At 43.4% G+C, this 25,168-nt stretch overlaps 1 protein-coding gene across 5 annotated transcripts in view; it reads left to right on the top strand.

Moving 5' to 3' along the window:
• Positions 1–222: 222 nt before the first annotated feature.
• Positions 223–25,168, top strand: part of NRK (Nik related kinase) — a 90,787-nt gene continuing 65,841 nt past the window's right edge. For 4 of the 5 annotated variants that reach the window (XM_042027742.1, XM_042027758.1, XM_042027734.1 and 1 more), the window contains exons 1-3: positions 223–528; positions 5,076–5,141; positions 14,158–14,199. In XM_042027742.1, coding sequence (XP_041883676.1) covers positions 472–528; positions 5,076–5,141; positions 14,158–14,199 — 165 coding nt within the window. In that variant the 5' untranslated portion in view covers positions 223–471. The remainder of the gene's footprint in view (positions 529–5,075; positions 5,142–14,157; positions 14,200–25,168) is intronic. The other variant, XM_042027750.1, reaches the window with a different exon arrangement.

Here is a 25,168-nt window from a genome sequence, read left to right as displayed (position 1 = left end):
GGACGCTGTCACGGCAGTGTTGAGGGGCTTCAGGGGTTTGGCTAGCGGCTGGTGCATTGCCCAATGCGCTGTGCCGGGAGCGCGGGGCTTGCCACGCCGAGGGGTTGCCGCTATCAGCCCGGCCCGGCCCGGCCCTTCCCGGCCTCGCGTGGGGCGGCGCGTGCGGGGAAACTCCTATATTCCGGAGGCGATCCCCCCCATTCCCGCCCCACGGGGAGCGCGCGTGGGGGCAGAGGGCGGCCGCCCCCGCCCCGCCGGCGGCAGGTGGCCCCGACCCCCGCCGGCGCCTCACGTCACTTCCTCGCAAACTTTTTCGCGAGCTGGTCTCTCCGCTAAAGTTGCAGGCGGCGGCCGCCCGTGCTGGGGAGGGCGTTGGAGCCGGCCGGGCATGCCCGGCTCCTTGCACCCGCCAGGGCACGGCCGGGCCGGCGCGGGCCGCCCGCAGCACCGTTAGCTCGGGGCGGCGGAGCCATGGCCCGCGACTGCGCCGCCCGCAGCCTGGACGGCATCGACCTGGCGGCGCTGAGGGTAAGGACGGTCGGGGAGCTGCCCCGCGGCGGGGGCGGACCCCCTACCCCAGGCTCGGGGCTGCTGACCCCGCTCCTCGCCTCCGCTGCGTGTGGGAGGCTTCGCCCCGCGTTATCCGCTTGTCGGAGAGGGTTCCGCTCTGCCGCGCGTGGGGGAAGCGCCGACGCTGCGGGACGGCTGTGCGGGGACCGTGGGACATCCGTGGTGGTGGCGGGGACAGCGGGGCGATACTGCGCTTGCCCCCCATAGGCAGCGCAGATGCCCGAGGGGTGCGGGCTGCTTGGGGGAGCAGCCTCGGGGCTGCCCCGGTCTCGCAGCCCGCGGGCTCCAGAGGTCGCGCTCCCTTCGCTGGAGCGAGAGTCCCGCGGGAGCACTGCGCTGCCCGGCTGGGAGCGCTGCACCTCGGAGGCTCCTTCCCCTGCCAGGATGATAAATAATTTCTACCGACATCCCTAAAGGTGTTGTGAATGCTGTGGAGAGAAAACAAATGGGAAACTAGGATCTTCTGGAAGAAAATAGGTGCGTGGGGGTTTGGCTTTTGTGGCCTTTTTGTTGTTATTGAAGTTTGGGATTTTTTTTTCCCCACCCCCCCAGCCCCCAAGCTAAAAAAGTCAGTATTCATCTGGTTTGCTGTGAATTTTTATTGTTGTCCTCTTATGTTTTTAATGTAAGCCAAACTTTGGCCACATTAAAAGCTGTGCTGTCAGTGTTTCGCATCCACAAAGCGGTAACAGGGCTGTGTATGATGTCCCCGAGTTCCACTTGTCCTTTTTTACTTAGGAGCTACCACCGAGCAACCCATCCAACCCAGACAGGTCTTTTGTGGAGCGCTCTCGACAGAAGAGTTCAATTGTGGCAAAAAGCAGTCATCCCCAGACAGTGAAACCAAAGCAAGCCACTTTCTAAAAATATCAGGGAAAAAAGAAAGAGGGCTGGGAGAAGCCTTTGCAATATTCACATGGCGAGGAAGGTGTTCCAGACTGGAGACAGAGTGATGAAAAGCAGCAGGGATGGGAAAGTTAGGAGGGATGGCAAAAAACTTCTGTCTAAGTAAGCAGAAGTTTAATCTGGCTCTGCTCAAGGGGTATAAGGCAAAATAACGGAAGTTCTTTTTTAGAGCTTTAGCAGATGAATCTCATCTCCTTAAATAAATAAAATAATGTGAGTTTGAAAAGGAGTCATTCTGCAAAGCAGACAGCAGGCTTTGTGACAGAACCATCTGATTCGCAGCCTCCAAAGGCTGAGAGCACTGTGAGTTTCAGCCTCAGCAGGGGAGGGATAAATGTCTCCTTTTGGAAGAAACCCATTTGAGCATATTAGCAGCCTTAGTTTGGGGTTTGTGCTAAGTAGGAAATGGGAGGCAGGTGAGGCTGAGCTGTGGAAATGATTTAAAGACAGGTGCCTTACCTTTGCTGTGTCTGAGGTGTTCCTGGGGCTAGTGGGAGCTGTCTGGTGCTGTGCTCCAGCCTCATACAATTGTGAGTGAGATCGCTTTCAAACTGCTTGAGATGGCCCCATGTGGGTGTTTGCCAGGGCTCTTGCCTTTTGCTGGAAAGAAGGGGGCCTGTGGTTTCCTGATGTTGCTGGGTTCACCAGGGCAGTCAGATGGTAAAAAGCCGTTAAACTCTGCATTAGGTGCTGAGGTCCAGAGGCCCTGTAGAAGAACTTGTGCTTCAGACACCTGTATCTTCTTCAGCTGCAGAGATGTGAAAAGTGCATTTTGGTGAGGCTCTTGCTGCACGTGTTGCTTTTTGTTCTGCCTTGCAGAGGAGATGAATGTGGCCTGGGTGCCTCTGGGTCAGCAGTCTTGCTCTTGCTTTCTGAGTGCACTGCAGATGACTTGAGGGAAACCAAGGTGGCCACCGTATGGTACAATGTATGATGGTAATTAACCTTAGAGTGATGAATGTTCAGGCCAGCATTTTGGCATCTTTCAAAGGGAACCTAGCAATTTGGCAGGTGCTGGCTGGTAAAGGGTTAGCTGGACCGTGGACTTCAGTGGTAGCTGACAGGAAGCACTACATCAACGATGACATGTAACTCCAAGATAATTAAGAAGGTGGCCCATTGTGAAGAATGCCAGTAAACAATGCAGTGCTGATACCCAAGCAAACAAGGGCAATCCAAGGACCAAAGTCAGACCCCAGATTAATATCCTTTATGACTCTTAACAAGGCTTGGTTCACTGTGGTGTCCTGATTAAAAGATGAGAGATGGCAAGTATTTGGCTGCACTCAGAGCTGTGGAGGCCTGAGATGTTAATGCTCAGTTTGCTAGCAAGGACAGGGTAGGATTTGCACTATATTGACTTTAATGCTAATAGTAATAATTGTTAGGATCTTTCCTAGAGTGTCAGAAGCCTTTAGAAGCAAACTATTAGGATGCTAAATCAGAATGAAATTTATTGAAAGAGGAAAGAGAAGCTAATTTTGAGGCACTTAAATTACTATATTTGCATAATAAATAAGCTTAGAGAAGAAGAGTGGAGACAGCATGCATTTAAATGAGAGAAGCAGTTGCAAAGTCCAAGTTGAACATGCAGTTTAGGTTCCTCTGGGTTTCTGTGCACTGTGGGCACTTCTTAACTCAGCAATGCTGCTTTCTGCAGGAGAGGTGGGGAATTAGGGTGCTGCTCATGCTTCCTGTGGAGTGCAGTACATATTACGCATGGAAGCCCTTTACTGGGAGAGTTCTTCAGAGGGCTGCTGTGAGTTTCATTGCCTGGACCACAAGCTGCCCACAGCACAGTTCTGTGCAGAGGTTGCGCATGAAGCAGAGGTTTTGTACCACCCACCAGTTGCTTTAGCAGTAGCAATGGTTTATTTGTTGACTTTAGCCCCACTGAAGAAAAGCATGTCTTGTTTATATCCAGACTAGTCAAAATGTAAAATGAGGAAATGAGAAGGAAGCAAAGCACTTCACTAAGATCAGTTTTTATGCCTGTGCTTAAGTCCATATGTGAGTGTTCCCATCAATTTCCTTTTTATTGAGGGGTTTAAGTCTAGACAATTTACTGACTTGTTTTAAAATAAAGAGACCGAGAAAAAAAGACACAGACTGACCTGCATGGGTCAGTAATCTTGATCTGGCTTATGCATTGCTTTTTTTTAAAAAAAAAAAAAAAGTCTCGTAAGGTTGACAGTCCAGGAAGTTTAAGATCAAAACTCATTTAACTTAATGATAAAACCAAAATAACTCATTAGTACTTTCAGGTGTGGAAGTCTGGGCTGTGTTGCTCTGAAAGCTCTTGCTTTATCATGGCAAATGTGCCAATAAAGGCCAAATCTGCTCAGAAAAAAAGCCTGTGTGTTTCCACTGGGATTTTGCCAAGGTAAACATTTCCATATCAGATATAAAGAAAGAATTACTTATATTGAAAGATGAACATGTAAGTGGAGCGGAGAGTAGCTTGATACCTTTAAAAAAAAGGATGTTTTGCAACCAGGGGCATAGAAATTGTACTTCTGAGGTAATGTTTTTCTGTATCACATCCCTCAGCAGGACCAATAGGCATCAACTGACATGACAGATTGCTGAAACGGATGTGGTAAAACTGACACATGGAGTTAATAATATTTGATATAAAACTCTGAGTAATACCATGGCAAGAAATGAGCAGAGTGATAAATGGCTTAGAAATCAAGAAACTGATCTCTTGAGTTCTTAATGGTTTTAAATAAATCGCTCAAGTGAGTTTTAACTGAAGCACCAGATTTTTTTAATGTACTTAGTCATTCAGGAGCGAGCATTGCCCATGCCTTGCAACAAGATGGGCTGCCTGTACCTGAGGGGTTGCAGCAATGCTGCAGGAGAACGTTTGCTGCAGTGGTTGCTGTTAGAGCAGCTGGTGCTATAGCAGGAGGATAGAAGTTGGTTCATATGGAATGGTACACTGATCACCTGACTCATTAATCTTTTATGTAAATTAACAACAGTCTGGTTTGGGTTCAAAGCCAAGAGTTCAATACCTCAGTCAAATTCACTTTGTTATGTTTGCAGAACAGGAGGATTGAGTGTTCTCAGCCTGCCTGTAAGTTAAGGTTGTCTGGTTTGGTACGTTCCCTTCACTAAGGTAACTGGCCTTAGGTGCTTTATACTGTAGTTTTTTCAATTCTGCTTTTTAGGTTTTTTCCTTTGTTGCATTGCTCATACCAAGTGTTTCACAGCAGAGGTCAGCAGCTGAGTCTTCAGCTTGCTGAGTGTGGTAAGGCTTAGGAAATGTGGAGTTTTTTCTTTATTCTACTGGTAAGCTGAGTCAGCATTTGAATTGTTGTGTTTTTCACACACCTTCATTTATTTGGTGTATCTGCTGTAGTACCATCCTGCAAATCTTCACTGAGTTGTTTTGTAGATAGAGTTTTGTGAAACTTGACTGAAAACTTTAATATTAATTCATTTCTTAACCCTGTGATTTGGCAGTTTCCCCCTATGGGTGTAATACAAATCATTAGGAGATGTGCCTCAGACATTTCATTTTGATGGTGTATGATTAGTCTGTTATGAAGTGGTTGCTGTAATCCAAATAATTTTATTTCTTCTTGTTGCAGGACCCTGCAGGAATATTTGAACTGGTGCAGGTTGTTGGAAATGGAACATATGGACAAGTCTATAAGGTTCGGATACCTCTTTAATTTAGGGTGCTGTTCTTGATAAAGCTGTATTTCCTAAAGCAGAAATGAGCACCATTTAAGAAGACAGACACTTGTTCCAGTAATAACCTGGTTTATCTTGCTCTCTTTTCTGCGTAATGCAAAATGTACCACCTGTGAAATTTCATGGCCCTTCTTCTGTCCTGTTTTCATGTCTCTTTGCTGCCACAGGTCACGTAAATGTATTGGCTTTTGTACTGACTTCCCTCTATTCTGTGCTTATTTTCTCTTTTTCAAAATTATTTGAAAGGTGTCTGGCAGAAATTTACATCAGTGATTGCTAAATTTGGCCTGGATTGAGTGGAGTTCCAAACTCAGACAGCAGTGCTCTTCAAGACAGGTGCCAATTATCCCTGCTCTGCCGGCAGGCAATGAAGTCATTGATTTCTGTCATTACTTTTGTTGCTGTGGTATCAAAGCAGAACCACCAGTCAAGAAACTACAGCAGTTAACATTGTGCGCCACAACATAGCGCTCTGTATGCTATGCAGTGCACAGCTTACTGTAGTTGTAACAACAAGCCTAGAAAAGTGTTCTTTCACTGTGAAGCCTTCCCTAAAAATGATCTAAGAGGAGGAAATAGTTGTGATTAAGTAGGGAACCAAGTTCCCATTTGGAGAATGAAGACACAGGAAGGAAAAGGCTGTGCTGCTGAACTCTTGGAGGTACATCAGAAGAGTAGTGGCACTGGAATAAGTCTGTCTGCTGTTGCTTCTCCCTCAGTCCCACTGCTGACAAGCCCCTGCTTGGCAAATCCTTGTGTGGGTGCAGGCTCTTTGTGCATTGATCCCTTTGTGGAAAAATGTGCAAGGGTCCTGGTGGAGCAATGCAGGACTGTTCTTTCTCCAGTGCACTGAAGACACTCTGGTGGCAGATCTGCTGTAGTCACATTATGCTTTCCCTTTGAAGCTATAGGTTCTGGAAAGTGCTTTACAAAAGCAGTTCTGGGAAGGCTCTCTTTTCCCATGCTACCATTTTTTTATTATTATTTTTATGTCAGAAGCAAGATCTTTCTCATGTAACTCTTTGTGGTGGCGAAGTCTGTGTTGTTTCTGAGATTGTTATGCAGATACTGCTCTTAGTACTACTGGATTAAAAATAGATGCTCAGGGGTTCACATGGACAGATTAGAAGCCAGGAGAGATTTTCAGGTGCTGTTGTTTTTTACCTGTAAAAAGATCCTAAACCTCCTGAATGTTCTGTGAAATAGTTGACTTTCTTTTTGTGTCTGGATTTATTTGTATTGGGAAAGAAAAATTTCAATCTAGTCATCTTTTATGAATGTTGAGTGTGAATCAGCTGCTTAATCATGGCAGAATCAGGAAGGAGCAACATAGTTTGCTTCTCTGCTGCAAAAGAAAATGTTTTGAGCTGTCATGTAGCTCACTAGAGTGTTAGTTGCCAAAATGTGCAAGAAATATTGACAGTGATAATTTAAAATTGTACCCAAAAGCTGTTCTTCACTGAGCAAGCATGTTCTTCACGAGCAGGGTCTGACAGCTCTGGGAATGGGTGATTTGAGTCTCTGCTCATTTTGCACTTGGACTGGCTGGAACATCTAAGGAAGGCACTGAGAGAAAGGGTCTCAAAAGGCTGGGGGCACTGAGGGGAAGCTTTGTGCACGTGCATCCTGCACTGGAGGGGTGAGGGGCTGTGTGTAACCCCAGCTCCATGCAAGCACACCCCTAACTGAGGCTTTGGTCAAATAAATATACGTGAAGAGTGGCTGTGTGGTTTTCTGCTGAGGGTTGCTTAGTGGAGGGAGCTGCTCTTAGCAGGAGCATGACAGTGAAACTTGCAGTTGAAGAGGTTGATGATGACAGCCAAGCTGGACAGATAAAAAATGTACGTTCCACACTCAGCAGTCAGCTCCGTCTCTGTTGTGAACAATTTTCACACAGTCCAAAGCTTCAGTGTGTTTGGAAATCCTCCTGCAGATGCTGAGTGCCACCTGAATGTTCTCAGGTGTCTGCCTGGTGGTATCTCCCTAGTGCTGGCCTTGCACCCAGAGCAAATATCTGTTTTCTCAGAAGGAGGGCAGCTGCAACAAAACCAGTGCTTCTGCAGTGGCCATGAGAAGTTAGGCTCATACTCGCTTTTCAACTTCTGTGTAGTATGTCCTCTGATCTATAAAATGCTAGGACGAGAGAGTGAATGAATGGAATTCTGGAATCATTTTGCAGTTTGTCTAGTATAGGCTTGTGATTATAAATATTTAAGTTATATAAAGTAGTCTCTGTTATCCATATATTTACTTACATCATTAGAGCATGTTTTTATTCTCCAGAGGTGTTAGATTCTTCCATACATTCAGAAACTGCACATAGTAATTTGCCCATAATCAAAGAAAAACTTACTTCAGGCTAAATAAATTATATTCAGGATTACTAAATTGCTTTTTTGGCTGTGAAGACGATTCATATTTTAATATATGCAACTCTATAAAAATAGAAATAAATTTTGAGGATTCATCATTAGAATTGGAAAACAATCTTTGACAGATTTATTGAAGGAGAGTATTGATCATACTGAATTATTCCAGTTCCAGTTCAGGGTCTTTTAGAATGAAATGGAAGAGGTATGAATTGTACACATAACAATGCTAGAGCTGTGTAGAAATGTTATAAAGATGTGTGTCTAATAACTGACTAAAAGCCAGCAGATGTTTTTGACAACTTACGAAGTAGCAGAACATAAATATGACAGTACTGGCAACTTCAACCTTTGGAAAGTGTGAATTAGATACAAAAAAAATCAGGTGGTACCCAGAAGTCATGAGACTTAGGCGTCATTACCTCTCGAAATGACAGGTGAGTTTTTCAGTTAATTCCTGGCTTCCGTGTGCTGGAATCCAAAGGACAATCCTGTGTAAGAGGTGATTCAGAATAATGCCGTGGGAGGTGGTAGCACAGAGTCTTCCCTGAAAGTAAGGGAAAACTGAAAGTAGTTGGAAATAGTGCATTTGCTGGCGGTTGGGAAGTATGAGTATTGACTCTTTCATGCCTTTGTCTCCTGAATGTTGAGGAGCTCAAGGTCAGATTGTGTCCAGTCTCTGCACCATCTCCATTGAATGCATATGGGAAAGAAGTTTCTGAACATCCCATGCACTACTTCTAGCAAGATCTGCCCATCTCCTGCATACTCTTGAGGCCAGGGATGAAAATGAGTGTGGAGGGCATGTGCAGTTGCTCTCCAAAGTATGAGGGCCAGCATTTTTGAGGGTTTGTAGAGCTGCTGATCATTAAGGACCTGCAGACAGCAGAGCAATGTTTTGCATCCCATAACTGTCAGTGTCATTTGGGAGGAAGTGAGAAGGCTGAAGGTGTCACTTGCAAGTCCTTGGGATCTGTTGAGACATGGTACTGTTTTGAGTTCTTTGCCTACTCCCATTACTTCCAGGAGTTTATCTGTATGGACTCCATGGCTCTGAAGTGCTGGATAGTGATGGTACATCACCCTTGGTGTAGAACAGTTGTATGCTGGTCTGTGCTTATGCGTTTAGTAATAACAAAACTCTATGTTCGGGGTGAAGTATTTTTTTCCAAGACTTTTGCTGTTAGTTTCATAATCTTTGATGAGAGGTGTGTCTTCCATAGAAGCCTGTTCAGGCATTTTCTATGTTCCAATTTTCAATGGAGGGTCATTTTTCTGTTGAGTAAATGGGGAAAGGGAGATGTGGGGGCAGCTGAAGGGGTTGCCATTTTTCATGTGTTTGGGTCACACAATTCTTCCTGAGCTCTGGAGGAGGCTTTGAGACTCTGAGTTCATAGCTGCTCTGTTTTTTCAGTTGTCAAGATAAAGAGGAATTGTTCCTAATCCTTCTCATTCAGCCGTGCTCTGAGAGTCCTCATCCTTCTGAAGTCTTCATGGGTCAAATGAGGTCAGCAACAGCATCTGTGCCATCTGCTTGTTTTCTGATGTCTAGAGGCACCTGATTGGGGCTTTTGTCTTCCTTTGTTTTAGTGATGTGGATTAGCCTTCTGGGCTTGGCATTTTTCGGTGGCCTAGGGAAAGGGAGGCCACTGTCTTTGGATAGTTCCAGGGGCTGATGTTTTTTGGCATATGATCTTGGAGCCTGATGATAAACCCTGACAGATTTGCAGCTGCTGTGTGTGCAAAATGGTTGTATCTTTAATGGAGTCTGAGGACACAGGGAACTTGAGAGAGGCGCTCTGGTTTGGAACTATGAGAGTCAAGAGGGAAGACATGGTTTCCCAGTAATGCAGCTGCTGAAGAAGCAGCAGTGCTGTTGCTGAGGCTTAGCAGGTGTGGAAGCCGCCCTGCCTTCCTGTAGTGACTCTGCATAGCTAATATTTTATTTCTATGTGGTCATGTAAGACTCTAGGACAAAAAGGAAACAGGTGAGAGTAAGGAAGTGTATGGGGTTTTGATTGATTGGGGTTTTTTTTAACACAGTTTCTTCTTGGCATTGAATCGTGCTTCAGTTGCTGACATGAGTTATGAATTACTTTGCTGTTGATGTAGAGTGGCAGGAGTGCAGCAAAACATGAATATGACATTTCAGTTTATGTTAATTTGAAAGTCTGTTAAGATCTTCATATTCTATTTCACTGAACAACTGGCTGATGTAATTGAGTTGGGAGTGGTGGGGGGAAGCAACATGGTGCTTTTTGAGACTGGCTAGTGTGTGGAAAGAATCACCAGACCATGCTAAGTTATGGAGTGTCACAATCCGTGGACAGTATTGAAAACCTTAATTAATGGTAGCACCTAGAAGGTTAAATGTAAGAAAGATTACAATTACATTCAATATAATCCAGATGGTGAATGTGTATAAGCTGAAAACTTCAAAACCATCCCTTCTGTGGGTGAGTCAGAAGTCGCCACTTTCCAAAGAATGTGTCTTTGGGGCTGAAAGGCAATTTCAGAGTCTCCAAAGTGCCGCAGAGACGTTAAAAATGACACGTAATCTCAGGTTGTTTTGTTGTCATTTGTGGTCAGTTAAGAGTTTTCAAGCTAATCTTAGTCTTCAAGGACTGAGAGTTTGATGAGTCAAGGAGGGAAATCAGTTGTACTCTATAGAAATGATAAAATGCTACTCTGTTTCGCTAGCAGTTGCTAAAAGTGCTTGTTTGTCTATCCATTTGCTTTATTTCAGTTTTTGGTAGAACAGCTGATTATCTTGTCCACATGAAAAACTAGTTAATTACAGGAAGCAACAGTGTGTAAAGGCACTGCCACAGTGCATGGGATGGAGTCAGCAGCTCATTGCACAGATCCTTGGTTCTCTAGTGCAAACAAATAACGGGGATTGTCTGCTGCTCCCAGCCACAGGGATCTCTCTCAGGAATAAGTCTGAACTTAATGTGCACTGCTGCCATTGTAACAAGATCTAAAATGCTGTTGTGCTTATGAATGGATTGCCTTGAAAACTGAAGCGTGTAGGGCTGCAATACCAGTAATACACTAGAGAGGCGTGGCTTGGGGTTTTAGTGTTGAACTTCTTCAGGCCTCCAATTTTTAATAAGACCCTTGAAGTCTGCATGCTACTAAGTGTGTTTCTTCCTTTTCACTCAGTTGTCTGCAACTCCTAAATACGCTCCCATAAATGTCTCCATGCCTCTCTTACTGCTTCCACACCATGATCGGCCTTTTCCTCCCCCATCAGAACGGGTGTGGAATTGGCACCCTTGATACAAGGAGGGCAACCTGTGCCTTGGACTGCATCAGCAAGAGCCTACCGAGCGAATCATGAGATACAATGCTCTTGTTAGGCCACACCTAAATACTGTGTCCCATCTTTGCTCCCTCAATTCCAGAGAGACATTGAGAAACCAGAGAGGGTTCAACAAAAGGCAACCAAACCATTTAGTGGGTTGAAGAAAGAAAGGCTAAAGGAACTGGATTTTTTCAGCCTCGGGAAGGGAAGGCTGAGGGCAGTCTAGTCACAGTTTTCAAGTGCTTCAATGATGGTTTGTATAGGAGGTGCACAGGGCAAATAGGTTGCTAAGAGAAAGTTCCATTTGGATGTAAGAAAAAAATTCTGTGCCATGAGAATGAGTCATCACTGGAATAGATTTCTCATGGTGGTTGTGGAGTCACTCTTGCTGGAAATATCCAAGGCTGTTTGACACTGTCTTGGTTAATGTAACCTAAGTCCCTGCTTTTAACAGAAGGTGGGACCATGTGTTCCCAGAGGTCTTTTACTATCTCGTTTTGAGTTCAAGGCATACCTACTATCAACCCAGCCTATTAGAGTGTGAATTACTAACTTGGAGGATACAAAAAAAAATTACTTTTATTTGAAAAAAAAATAGTTTATTGTGTGTATTCAGTTGTCAGAGCAAGGAGCATTTTTGTGCTGGGGTTTTTTAGGGTTGTGGCATTGTGTTTGGGTTTTTTTTAATCTTGGCTTCCCTGCCTATTTGCCTATGGCAGTGCCAAACTGTATTCAGCACTGAATTTTAAAATAATGGATCAAACATGCAAAATTAATTAGGAAATTGTGAAGTCCTGGTTCTAATTAGTGAATATTTCAGAGAAACTCAATTAAGATTCTTGGGAGTCAGACTAGTTTATCAAAAATAGAAGAGTAAGGTTGTGGAAAAAACCTCTCAGCTGTGGAGTGCCTCTATACCATAAAGACTCTGACTGAACAGAGCAAAGTACAACAATTAGATGTGCCATATCAGCTATTAGAGAGTAGTAAAATCCTTGCAAATAATTTGTAGGCAGGCCTGCTGCTTTCAGGTCCTCCATGTTTTGGACCTAAAAGTCCATGTGGGAGAGTACAATGCATTTTCATCAAAAAGCGTTGTCATTTTGAGCTCATGTTGCATAACACTTCAGATTTTGTCACTGGGTCATGCTATTTTGAAGGTAAGAGAATATGCTAAAAATGCGCTAGTGGTAATATGAGCGTAGTAGGAAATAGTTCAAGCTCTTAATTCCCTGCTCGAGCACTTTGCTGTGCTTTAAGCACCTCACTAGTGACATTGATTTCAGTAATCCTGGCTGCTCAGTAGCATCCAGAATCATGCCAATGTGCAGATACACACCAGAGTGACCAGTGCTTCATGGGTCTGAGTTTTGCAATATCTGACCTACTCAGAAGTGTTTGCATTGTATACAATATATAAATTTGTGGAACTAGGGGAAGACTTGTAGTGGCCCATTTGCAGTCCAGAACACCTCCCAGACATGTAATGAGCTGTGACTGTTAATGAATGAATGAGAGGATATTACTTAGTTTTAAACAGCAGAAAATCTACTGTGTTGTTTATAGATGTTTGAGCTGATTCCCGTGGCAGATTAGCTTTAGTAACTACCTTTTTCACAATGAACTGCAGGATTTTGGAGCCTGGTGAGGACATGTCACCGTGTCTCTGATTCTTACAGCTCCTTATGAATTGTACTTTCCAAGTCTGCTTTAATGTCCTGAAGAGTACATGTATGTTTTTTTCAAAGTCCTTCTTTGGTACCTTTGGGCTGCAGCTGGTAAAGCATAATGAACAACGAATCAGTTGGTTTCCTAAAATTGAATAAGCAACTATTCTTCAGCTGTTTGTAGTATACTTTTTACTTTTCAAAGTTTTTGTGTATTATAAGTCTACCCTTGTAACCTACTGACCTTGTGGGATTCCTGAAAGGTTTTCAAGATTTACTTTAGAAGCACCTTTTCAAAGGCCATTTCTTCCCCATCCCCTACTTCCTACCCTTGAAAATACTAAATTTTAGTTACTTCTGGGATCTTACAAGTGAGCAGTCCAGAAGACACACTTTGTAGCAAACTGTGGCCTTTTCAGTGTCCTGCATAAATAAGGTTTTTAGCTCCTGTGTATTAGCTGGGGTGTGGTGTGGGGCAGTGCCTTTAAGCGTTCCCAGTGTGTGAAAAATGCACTTTTTCATAAAGATAAGAGAGGGGCTGATGTGGACAGCTGTGGCTTGGGAGAGCTTGCTTCTCTTCTTGCCTCTACTTCCCATCATAGTTAAAAACCATGAATTTGCTGGAAATGGAGCTCTTCATATGAGTGTAGCTGTTAAAATGGAGGCAGCCCTTGTTTTTGTGAAGCATCTTGGGGTTGTGGTTAGGAGGAATTAGTGTGCTTATGGAGGTGATTTGTGAAAATTGATTAGCAGCCACTTACTGAACAACATGCTGTTTGAAAACAGTTTCACTTGAATCCAAACATGGGTTCAAGTGAAACCGTAGTGGGAAAATGTCAAGAAATGAGTTGGCTTTTGTTTTCAAACTTTGCTTCAGAAATGTCAAAACATTACATTTAATTTGCTTCATTTGAACATACATTTAAATTCAGCAGGATGTTTAATAGATTGGGAGAAAAAGGTATAGCCATACTGAAATGATTTGACATGACAAAAAGAAATGTGAATATTAATGTGAATTATTCTGACTTTCTATTCTGAGGGGAGTGTTTGCAAACAAAAGCGAGACCAATTGGCAAAACACTGACATTTTGTTGGTGTTTACTGAATACTGGAATTTACTGAATTCCATTTTCTGGCTGTGCAGTTGCTATATCTGATATGAGCTTTTTTAATGCAATTTTTTCTTGTATCTCCATTGTTAAAAGTGGAAACATTTAGAGTAATAGGACGTAAGAGAAATGTGTGGTGGCCTTCTGAAAAGAAAATTGCTCAAGTTCAGTAAAATGTAGATATCTTTCTTATTTAGTATGCTGAATTTTAGCAAGGCATTTCCCCAGTATTTAAAAATAACAAAAGAGTAACCAGTTTACTAATTATTTCTGTTGCAGTAGATTTGTCTACTTCTGTTTTACTCTTGGCTTTAAACCTGTGAACAATTATACTAAAATATGCAACAAAACCATAATGAAATAAACATGCATATGACTTAGATAATGGATTCTCAAATGTATTATTTACACAGATTGTTCATTATGTTGTCTTGTTATATGGAAAAAGGAAAGAGCTAGAAAAATACTTTTGCTTTAATATTTGTTTTTTGCAGTCTAACATGAAATATTTATCATAACAGGCTTCTTGCAAACATTCTGCCTCCAAAAGCCAAATCATATCAGTAGGTATCTGCTTACCTTTTATTACTATTAGAGGGTAAAGTTAGGAGTTGTGGGTCAGCGTTATCCCTCATGCTTTGAAAATCAGACTACTGTGGTGGGGCCTTCCAGTTTTCCTGTGTTTTGCCCTGCAGAAGAGGACAGGCAGCACCAGTGCATGACTGGTGGGCACCAGACCATTCCTGCTTTGGCATCCCTTTGAGATGAAGGGTGGTTTGTTTCCAGAGACACTGGGCTGTGCTTTGTCATCCCTCCCAGTGGAGGATGGCCAAGTTTTGCAGGCAGGCACAATGGGAGTCAAGGAGTAGGGGTGTCCAGTGAACCCAGCGAAGCCTGGGATGGCTTGGATGTCATGGAAGGGGTTCGAGCCAGTGAATGTGGTGCACTGAGGGTAGACTGGGCTTTTTGTGCATGTGCAGATAAGCCTAAGCAGGTCTGACATTTCCCAAAGGCATTTGAGCTCCTGGCTCACATGCTGGTGGCTGGGAGTGCATGTGCAGATTGCTGGATGCCCAGCTGGGACAGTTTCCCTGGCAGAAAAAGGACTTGCGTGTGGAGAAGATGAATGTATGGTAGCCTGCTCTCCAAAAATGTGCCTGAAAATGGAAAAGGGATGAAGGAATAGAGAGATGCACTAACTTTCTCTGGGACGCTTGGAAAAATTCAGTCAACTCTTATGAGTAGAGGAATACACAATACAAGGACTGGAAACTCAGGTCTCCGATAGCACAAGTTGGAGAATAAAGAACAGAGAGGATTTGGGACTCATCCTTTCCTATGTTCCCCTCTTCCGTTCTTTACATTATGTTAGTTTCTAGGTACCCACCTGTTGGAAGACTTTACATGGCCTGTGTCCCTGCCTTGCATGATGGAGTTACATTATTTTCATGCTGGCAGGGGAGTCAGCATGTACAGACATTGTGTGAATGCTCAGGTTTCTGCCCATATTTGCAAAGCGCCTACTTCCTTCGTGAGGCTTTTCAAAGAGTCACAGCAAGCTCCCGGTCAGGCCTTATAATGTCATTTGGCTTCTTACGTCTGCCAAAGTCACAGTTCCCTGACGAGGAATGAAAGAAAATGGCCTTAGCAGTGCTGGGTGATGGTTGGAGCCTGCACGGCACTTGCTGTGTCTATCACACAGATGGGTTTTGAATGTCATAGTGAGCATATGAAATACCTGCTTATGGCTAAGCTTTTGTGGTTGCTGTATCCTGCATTTAGATTACGGAGTTCTGGCAGACCTCTCCCTTTCAAAGTTGCTAATATTAAAATGGAGTAATTCTTTATCATGTGGAGATACCCTTCTAGTTCAACTGTCAGGTGTGGCTGGGAGGCTTCAGGCACCTCTGCTGGGATGGAGGCAGTGCTGAGCCGCACCAGGGCTGGACAGGGATTGTAGGTGCCAGTGAAGTTTGGGCTGGAGATGACACTGTGGTCTATAAATTGTGGTTCTTAATGGGGAGCCTGTCTGGTTGAATCCTCTGGTGTTAATGCTGTCTGATCTTCTGGAGGGGTTGCTCCTTTAGATTAGGTGAGCATATACCAGCAGTGGGTTTTTTTTCCTTTCTGGCTTCCTTTATTGCCAGGCAAGTAGCATGAATGTCATCGTACAGTGCCCTGTTGTCTGAGCTGTGAAAAGCCATTGTGTGATGTGAAAAGTCCCCAGAGATTGCATGATGTATTTTGATTTCTCCTTATAGAATTGGGAGCATGATCAGAAAGAGAAATGGGGAAGCTGCTGCCTCTGCATTCTCCCTCACCCTGGGGCAGGGTGATGACTGTGAAGTTCTCTAGGTGTATTCCATGAGTTGGTTGTGATCTGATAAGCAACATTTGGTTCCTGTCCTGCCTGCCAAAGAGGACATCCATGTTTGTGAAGGACCCTTTATTAGCAAGCAGTGTTTGCAATACAGGAGATGACACAGAGGACTTCACAGTTTAGTTTTTTTGTTATTCTCGCCCATACTGTGTTTGCTTTCGGTGCAGCCATGCATTTCTGCAGATGTGCTGCTGAGGTTTTGCGGTCCCAGCCAGCGTACTTCAGGTAGGTCTGTGGGTGCTGGGTGTGTGCCTGGACCTGGTGGTAAAGCAGCTCTCTTGAGGTATGACAGAAAATAGTTTCTTTTTTTTTTTTTTTTTTTCCTTGATGAAAACAAGAGGAAGCTTTAGCAGGTAGGAGGTTGATGCCTTGCCACAAAATTGTGTTCTCACATATCAGTGCAGTGAGGGCAAAACCACTAGCTGGACCCACCCCTGGCTGTGGGCAGCATTTACTGTCCCAGTTAGTGACAAAACCCATGTTCTCATTGGATCATGAGACATGTGAGTGTTAAATTACTCTAGTCAGCTTTGTCATCAATGTTAATTGCTGGCTTTTCTAAAATAAATTCTTTTAAAAAGAAAGAGCTGGTAACAGAAGTAAACAAATTTTCAGAGAATTGAGCAGGAATCTTGTTCTATTAAAGCCACTGTGAAAGTGGACAGAAATGGAGTTATGCAAAAGATGTGTGTTTTGATGACTGGTGTGGCTGGATCGGTGAAAGGGAAATGACAAACCAACCTGATTCAGGCCACTGAGCATGTCCACACTTAACAAAATGGAGCTGGAAACAATATTTCTAATTAAACTGGGTTAAGCCATGTGTGCAACCCAGGTCTTTAGAAATGATTATATGAAACCTTGTTTTTATGCAGTCCTTTGCACATGATGTTATTTGTTTGACCTATTCAGAGAGGATGTAAAGTGCTAACAGTGGCATGATGGTGCTTTGTGCTCACCTTGCACTCATTTGATTACAGAGTAAATGGCAAATCAGAATCAGTGCAGGGGAGCCAGTCCCTAAAGGTCACTCAGTGACTAATTTCAGAACCTCTTCTTGTTAGGTATTTGTTTTTCTGTTACTCTGCTGTTACTGAATGTAATAGGTTATTTTCTTTGTGCAAACATGTCAAAAATAGGTATTTTCTGTAGGCCTCTGTGGTGCAAGGAGGAAAGGAGTTTGTCTCCTCTGATTTGCACAAAGCACGCAGGAATAGAATCATCTTGGAGATGTCAGATTTGGTTGGAATGAGCTAACTGGTTAAAACATGATTGGATGCCAGAGCAGTGCAATCCCATACACTCTGTTTTCTTAAAAAAACCTGGCTGAGCTTCTGGCTTTGGTAGTGCAAGTTCCTGCAATCTCATGTGCTCCCCTGAAGCTGAAGGTTCAAAAGGTAGAAGGCAATACAAAGCACTTGGGAGATGGCTTTTCTGGTGTGTTTTCATATGCAATTTGATTTTTTTTTAATGACACTTCTGTTGTAAATAGAGTCCTAATTATTTAAATTTCTGTTACTTAAATTTGTGCATTGGCAATGCTGTAGAGTTTTAGTTGATCCTGCAGAATTTTCCTCTGGCATGTAATACCATATTTATCCAAAGCAGCAATGAGCTCTTGGTGGTGTATATTGGCATCTGGATGTAGATGATGGAATATGCAAAGGAGCTGCAAAAGGAAGCTTTTTGGAAACTTGTGGATGGTTAAACTTTTAAAGTAAATTTTTAAAGTGAGTACTAGATGTTAAAGCAGAAATGCTTGTTTTTAAAGTTCATATTATAGATGTAAGCCAGCAAGTTGCTGGCATTAGCTGGATGCCTTGTGGAATGTTGAGGTTGTTTTGCTGTTTTGATTTTGTCTTTCTTGACAGCCGCTGTAGATGTGATGCAGCTGGTTGGACAGGCTATTGCTGTTACAAGGTAAAGGAAGCACACAGAGTTCAGAGCTTGGAAAATGGCTTTGAGACTCAATCATGAGAAGGGTTCTGGTGCAGCTTCACTGACATTTGTGGTACCTTGGGCTAGGCCAGGGGATTTCAGTGTTTCAGTTTTGAATATTTCTATATTTGTTTCTGTGCATGCCCTTTTGTCTGTAGTACCTGGGCCCTGTTGTATTTGGTATGTAAGAAGTTCACAGTTTCCCATTGCTGCATGTGAAAGCTTCATGTGACACACCAGCTGACAAATCCTGAGTGAGGGCAATCCCGTCGAATCCCTATGCCTGTGAATGTGAATGTGTGAGTCAGAGTAGTGAGTGTTCTCTGTTTCCATCTGGTCTTTATTTGTAGTTTTATGGTGAGCCTCACTTCCTGTCAGCTGTGAACTTTGGGTGGCAGCCCTGCAGTTGCTTGTCAGAGATGCTTTTACACAAGTGGACACAATGCAGCAGTGGCTTAGGTTTATTGCTTGCCTCACAAGTGCTGGCTCAAACCTGAGAGGATCTGTGCAATTGCACCTTTTCCAACAGAGAAACCATTGAAAATACACTTTGTTTTTTCATTGTAAAGTGAGGTTTGTTTTGTTTGAGAAATTTGACTCTTTATAGAGACAAATTCAGATCTAATGAACTCAACAGCAGAAATTCCTTTGGATATAGAATCATTAAGATTGTCTGGTTGACATCAGTGGAGCCAGAAGTGTGTGTGAGAACCTTAGTGTTGGGACAATTCATGATCAGCTGTTGGTGAGAAGTGCTGCAGGGAACCTCTGGGAGGTGCAGCCAGCAGTGCATGGGAGGAGGGCAGGGGGTCCCCAGCATGTGCTGGGACTCTGGTGTTGTTTCACCCACACACAGTTCACTGTGTAGTTCACTGCTTCATCTTGCCCTGTACAAAATGAACTTGGCTTGTTTAAACAGGGCAAGACAAAGAGATGAGAGTTTGAAAATCCAATAAGGCTGTTCAGTGGTTAATTTCAGGAAACTATTGGTACCTCTTGTGACCTATTCTTCCAGTGATTCATTGCTGCTTTTTCTTCATGTGTGCTGGTAATTATGCTGAGCTGCATTGCTTAAGGCTCTGCGGTTCTTCAGCTGTAATGTGTGTTTAGCCATTTTCTTGAAGTTGTTCTCCAGGGGTATTTCTTTCTTTCTTCCTCTCAAGAGCTCACTGTTCATTTCTCTCCTGCTGTGATTGACTTCAATCTCTATAAGTAATACAGAAATTGAGAAGATACAGCATTGAACAGTAACTGCTTGTAGCTGTTCAGGAACTATTACTGTGCATCTGACCTGTAGTTTGCTTGAGAGAACCTTTGCCAGCCAGGCTTCTGCTGTACAAAGCTGATTACATCAGTTTAGAAAAAAATAACACCAAGGCTCTTCATTAATTCAGGGGTTTTTTTGTTTTGAACTTGGAATCGCCTCTCTGTTTTAAATTCATTGGAAAAGCAAGGTATACTTCACTTGTAAGACTAATTAGAAGGGTAGTCTAGTTTCATTTTGGAGACTAACTTAATGTTGAAAGCCCTTCCAAACATTTAAGTAATTTTCCCTTGAGTTTTGTGGACCATCTGGCCAATAGGATTTTGGAAGGAAATGGGAATTGACTACTGCTGTGAGATCAGTGCCATGTAGCTCATCTCTTACAGAAATCATTCAGAAATCTGGAGTATTGTGTTTTTTCACAGACTAATTGTGTTCATTAACTCCCTTTTAATTTTTGGAGAGGATTCACCAGATAGAGCCAAATGAAAGGACACTGAGAGTAGATGCTCTTTTTTCTTCCCTCAGTTAAATGCCCTGCAAAGACTTTGGTGTGTGTGTAAAGAATATGACCTTTCCAAAAGCAAACCTCAGATCTTCTGAATTTGATGGTATTAGTCAGCAGAGTTTTTGATTTCAGGATTCACCTCAGGTGAACAGTCATAGGGAGTGTATTGGCCAAGAAATGCTGAAAGCAAGACTCTGAGACTGTAAGAGAAACCCTGTTAATGCCAGTTTTTAGTACCAGGCTGTCCTATACTGTGTGTGCTGTACACAGGCATCTGCAGAGGTGCATACCTGCATGGTATTGCGATCTGTGTGAGAAAAACACCAGCAGAATTGGAATGGAGAAGGAAATCACCCTTAAGGTTGTTGTAGCTCTGTCATCATTTAGGCTGGAACTTGCAGCTGTGTACCCTGCCTGCCTCAAAGCCTTTTTTAAAAAACCTAACAACACAGTTTTAACCTGCGCAAAGCCTTGTCCATGTTCTGTATTATATGCAAAAGAAAATTCAACTACATTACAGTTGCTGTTCACAAGAATGCTGAAGGATCTTTAAAAATTCAGTGATATAATTGCTAAGAGCTTAATGTGTACACAAGGTTGTGTTTATGTGGGATAGGAGGCTAATAAAGCTACATTACTTAAAAAGGTAAAAGTTTACTTCTCCTAACATGAGGTTTGTAATTCCTGTGTGCGGCTTATCCTTCATAGCTTTGTAGCGATGGTGAGCCAAAAAACCTTCCTGTGAGGGATTCTTGCTCCAAAAATCTGGCCACCCATCAGCTGACCTCCTGCAGTCCAGCCCTGACTTCCTTGCATCAGGATGGGGCTGGCAGGACGCATTTAGCTGCTTGCGACCTTATCCAGCAGAGATGTGCTATGAACAGGTTTTCTCTAGCACCCTGTATTTCTGTAAATGGATGAATATGAGTCAGGCAGCAAAAATTCACTGGGGTGGAGGGATTTGTATCTCACCCCAGACTTAGCTTCTCAGCAACCCCTGTCCTGCAGAGTGAGAGCTTTCCAAAGGCTGAGACTTTCCTGAAATTGTTTATTTTTCTGGATAAATAAACTTCCGGTGCAGCAGACCTTTGCTGTCATAAATCACCACTGGGCTCCCAAGTGCTCTGTGGGACTGGCTCTGTGCCAGGGGTGTTCCAACCCTCCTGTTCAAAAAAAGAGGAGCCCTGGGGCTTCAAATACCCCATATCTCCACTGCCCTGCATCCCTACTGCCCTGTGCTGTCCTGAACACCTCACCAGCGCAGTGCTCCTAAGCCAGAACTTGCACGGGAAAAGAAAAGCCACCTGTGTTTGCAGAGTCTCTGTGCCCCTGACAGGGTTAGCAAGCCCTGATGGGGGTCCGAGGCTGGAAACTTGAGAGTGTTTCAACAAATGTGAAGGGGTGTGACAAATGCCAAAGACCAGGATGAAAAGCAAGGCTGTTGAAGCTGTTACATGTGCAAATACTGGTATTTAGGCTCAACAAAATCAGTCTTTATGTCCCAATAAGTGGAGTGTGAGGAAAATGGGATCACTGCACAACCTGTTTCTCAGACCTCTCCTCCTATTCACTGTGCTGCTGTCTGAGTTACTTGACCCACATATGGCCCCAAAATGTTGCTTTTCTTTCCTTGTTGGCAGCAATTTCCACTCAGGGGCCTTGCAGTTCCTGCTAAACTCAAGCACCTGAATGACTTTTGAACAGAGGAGAGCTGGAGCTTCAGTGTCTGTCATCCCCTCAGATGCTACTGAAGTATCACCAGATAGAAATTGGACCAAATCAAAGTCAGTGGGAGTTTGGTCCTTCACCAGGAGCAGCTCTGCCTCCAGTAACCCTGTGACCCCCAGCCAGATTGATGCCGAGTGTGGCAGCTGAAGGTTGTTTCTCCAAGGTGCTCTATGTGCTGCAGCTCTCAATTTCCCACTGACACCCCTAACAGGCCACCCTGGTTTTACGTGTCCTAGGAGAAGTATTCCTGCTCTTCTTTCTTGCACATTGTTCACATTGTTCAGAAACTTTAAGTAGCAGTTGGAGATCTAAAACATCATGTCTACATGTTAGCTGAGCAAGGAGAAGCCACAGGAATGGGTGCTTCCCTCCAAATGAGCATGGAGCTGCAGAAGATTACATGGGATGTTCTGCTACAGACACCACTTATTTCAAATAAGTAGAGGACAAACCTCTTTGTATTATGGCTAGAATGGTATTTTCAAAAGAGCTTGGTGCTTTGCTTGATCTTGCTGATCACAGTGAGAATGGCCCATTTGGGAGCAGGTTTCAATATCCCAAAAGATCAGTCCCTAGTCCATTCTCATACAAGTATGCAGTAGCCTTGACTGGTTTGTGTTTTGCATGAGGATGGTAATATGATCAAGTGAACATACTGATATTGCAAAAAATGCAGATATTCAAGTATGTGTTTGTGAAAGAGATTGAATTTGTTCCTTTGTTTCATTTTCTTTTCCCACTGCTCTGCAGTCAGACACAGACAGACATTAGGCAAAGCAAACAATCTGTGTTTCCACTCATACAATGGGAGGAAATAGGAACTGAAAGGATAGAAAAAAACCTGGACAGGAAAAACTGCTTCTGGTGCCTCTTGGGTTTTACAGTTCATGAGGGTTGTGGTACAGACATTTGCAGTGGGGATGAAAAACTGTTGTTTTCCTCCAGAGATCAAGGTGATCTGATCTGGTACTGTTGAAATGACCCTTATCTATCCCTCCCTTCTAGACAATGTGGACGTGGGTAGAATTTTAAGTGACTGGTGGAAGTTATATTTTCTAATCTCTTCTCTTGGCTAATGTGTTGCTATTTTAGTATATAGGAAGTTCTCCTATGCAACTGCCAACTTAGTTATCTTCAGTGGTATTTTGTTTTGTTTCTTTAAACATGTGTAACAAATAGGGGCCCTGAGAGAAATTCCTGATTTTCTTTTTATACGTTTTACCCCTGAAACATCTAAAACTTCATTTGGAAAAATTAATAAAACTAATATTTTCACTTTGAGTGAGTGTAAATATGTTGCCACTCCTGATACGAGGAGGGAGAAAAAATCAATAGGAAGGATAAAATGACCTGTTCTGCACAGAAATAGGATGGTGGTGTTTGCTAGGGATGGAATTTGTTTTTCACTGAATATTCAAGCCATTTTTACTATATAAATTTGATAAACTTAACAAAATTTTTTTTTTTTTGGAATGCAGTGTAACATTTTAGAGTTTTTAAAAAATTTTAAATCCCTTTGTAAATCGTATATATCCCTAATATTTCTTCATTAATGTAGCAGCCCTTGTCTTAAAGAGCACTGAATGTTATTAACTAACTTTCATTCTTTATATATCTACATGCAGACATATTACGGTTTAGTACTGATATTTTGCAACCCAAATCAAATGTGAAATAACATTTGACTTATTGGCATGGTCTATACCTAAAGTGATAAATTCTGGCTGACTTCTTAGAACACAACTAATCATAGTGGGGTTAAGCATATAGGAGAAAAAAAGACCAATACAACATTAAACTTTGAAGAGCATGTGTTGATTATCTACAGTGTGTTACTATTTATGTTGTTCACCAATGACCAGCGGTGACAAGGGTGATATTTTGAAGTGTTTAGGTGATGTGCTTATGTTTCCCTGGCAGGAAACATTTAGGTTTGGCTCTGAAGGCAGTGTTAAGTTGGAGTCTGCCAGGCAGTCCTATTCCAACATGGGGGACTGTGCCTGGTGGTGTCTAATGTTGGATTGTCTGAGAGCAACAAAGGACTTTTGTGTTGCCTTGTGTTGATCTCAGGAGCTGGTGCTGAGTCTGCTGTGTGCTCTTCCACCTGTTAGCACAGTTAATGGCAGCAAAGCTATCCAGAGTGTGTTAAAGGAGCATAGGGAAGAGGAAACACAGTATTTGGCTATACTGCCCAAGTGGTGTTGGATGAAACCTGGGACTGTCTGGAAATTGTGTGGCAGATGTGGGGGTGAAAGGGCAAACGTGTTGCATCCACATCAGCACTGAGGCACTGCAGCTGAATTGTGGTTTTATGGCAGTCCCTGCATCCTGCGCTGCTGGCATGAAAGCAGTCACTTTAAAGGAAAGAAGGGTGTGCTCCAGCTGGGAGATGGAGGTGAGAGCTGGCCTAGAAGTGACCTGGAACAGCTTCCGAAATCTCAGCATCTCCCAGGATGACAAAGAAGAAAAGAAATGCTCTAGGGGAATACAATTCTTTGATTTACAGCCCTGAAATACAACAGACATCCAGAGCTGATGTGTCAAAAGTGCTACCAAAGCTTTTTAATATCAATCAATGTAGGCCTTCTGCAGCCTGAGTTGTGTGATTAAAAGGATGAAGCGGTAATCAAAACAATAGCTGTGTTCCCACCTGGCTGGTGTCCCAAGCTCTTTGTGGGGGGTTAGAAAAAAAAAATAAAAAGACTTTATGAAACTAGTATTCATCTGTCCAAGGTGGTTGTGGTTTGGGGGTTTTGCGGGTTTGTTTGTGTTTTTGGGGGTTTTAAACTATCAGAGTTGATGTGGAATACATGTCATAGCCTACAATGAAATGGATTGTTCATGAAATCCAGTGCTAGTATTCAGTGCATGACTGACCCTGAACTTTGCCTTGGGCTGCTATCTAACAAAAACAAGCTGTAAGCTCTTGATTACTTCTTCCTTGGAATATAATCCTGTCCTTTCAAGTTTTGCATTACTGCTATATTTTTAACTGAAGAGCTCCAACCACGACTACAGTGGGGTGTCTCACATGGTTGCAGTTGCTGAATTGAAACGTATGGACTACTCTTGCTGATAGAGCTCACCTAAAAACGGTCTTCTCAGGTGACACAGCCCCAGGTGTGCAAGCCCTGACCACTTGTTTACATCATGAAGACCCTGAGGGATGGCAGGATGTCTGTATGAGCAGCCTTTTGCTGTAGAACGGTGGCTGTGTCTAAGCTGCAGCATAGGAGCAGCATAGCTGCCGGTTTTCTGGTTTTGGGGTTCTCCTCTCTGCCATGCTGACCCACTGGGGAGCACGCTGCAGCTGCATGGGAGGCTGCTCCTGCCTGTCTGCAGTGTAAACAGGCAGAGCTTGTGTTCCCAGTGGCTCTGGGGCTGGGATTACCAAACATCGCTGGTCCCTCCTAAAGAACTGGGTCTGAGTAGAAAAGTCGTATGCGGGTGGAAAGGGAAACAGAAGGATCGTGACTTTGTTCAGGTCACGTGGAATAGAACATAGGGTTTCCTGGATTCCTATGCAGAGCATTGTTCGCTCAGTTCATAATCTCTTAAAGGCTTTTCTTGTATTAGCAGGATGGAAAGGGCGGAGAGGAGAGAGGCAAAACGGTGGATACCAATCCCACAAGGCAGAGCTGGCAAGCTGCCGGTAACTCTAGGGCCGCACAGATTTACCCAAGATGGGCTCAAACTTCAGAGTTCATCAGTGTG

Source organism: Corvus kubaryi, unplaced genomic scaffold (assembly GCF_017639235.1).
Source record: "Corvus kubaryi isolate FWS band 111438036 unplaced genomic scaffold, C.kubaryi_AGA036_p1.0 130, whole genome shotgun sequence".
Lineage (NCBI taxonomy): Eukaryota > Metazoa > Chordata > Aves > Passeriformes > Corvidae > Corvus > Corvus kubaryi.
This window is presented reverse-complemented; position numbering and strand designations above follow the sequence as displayed.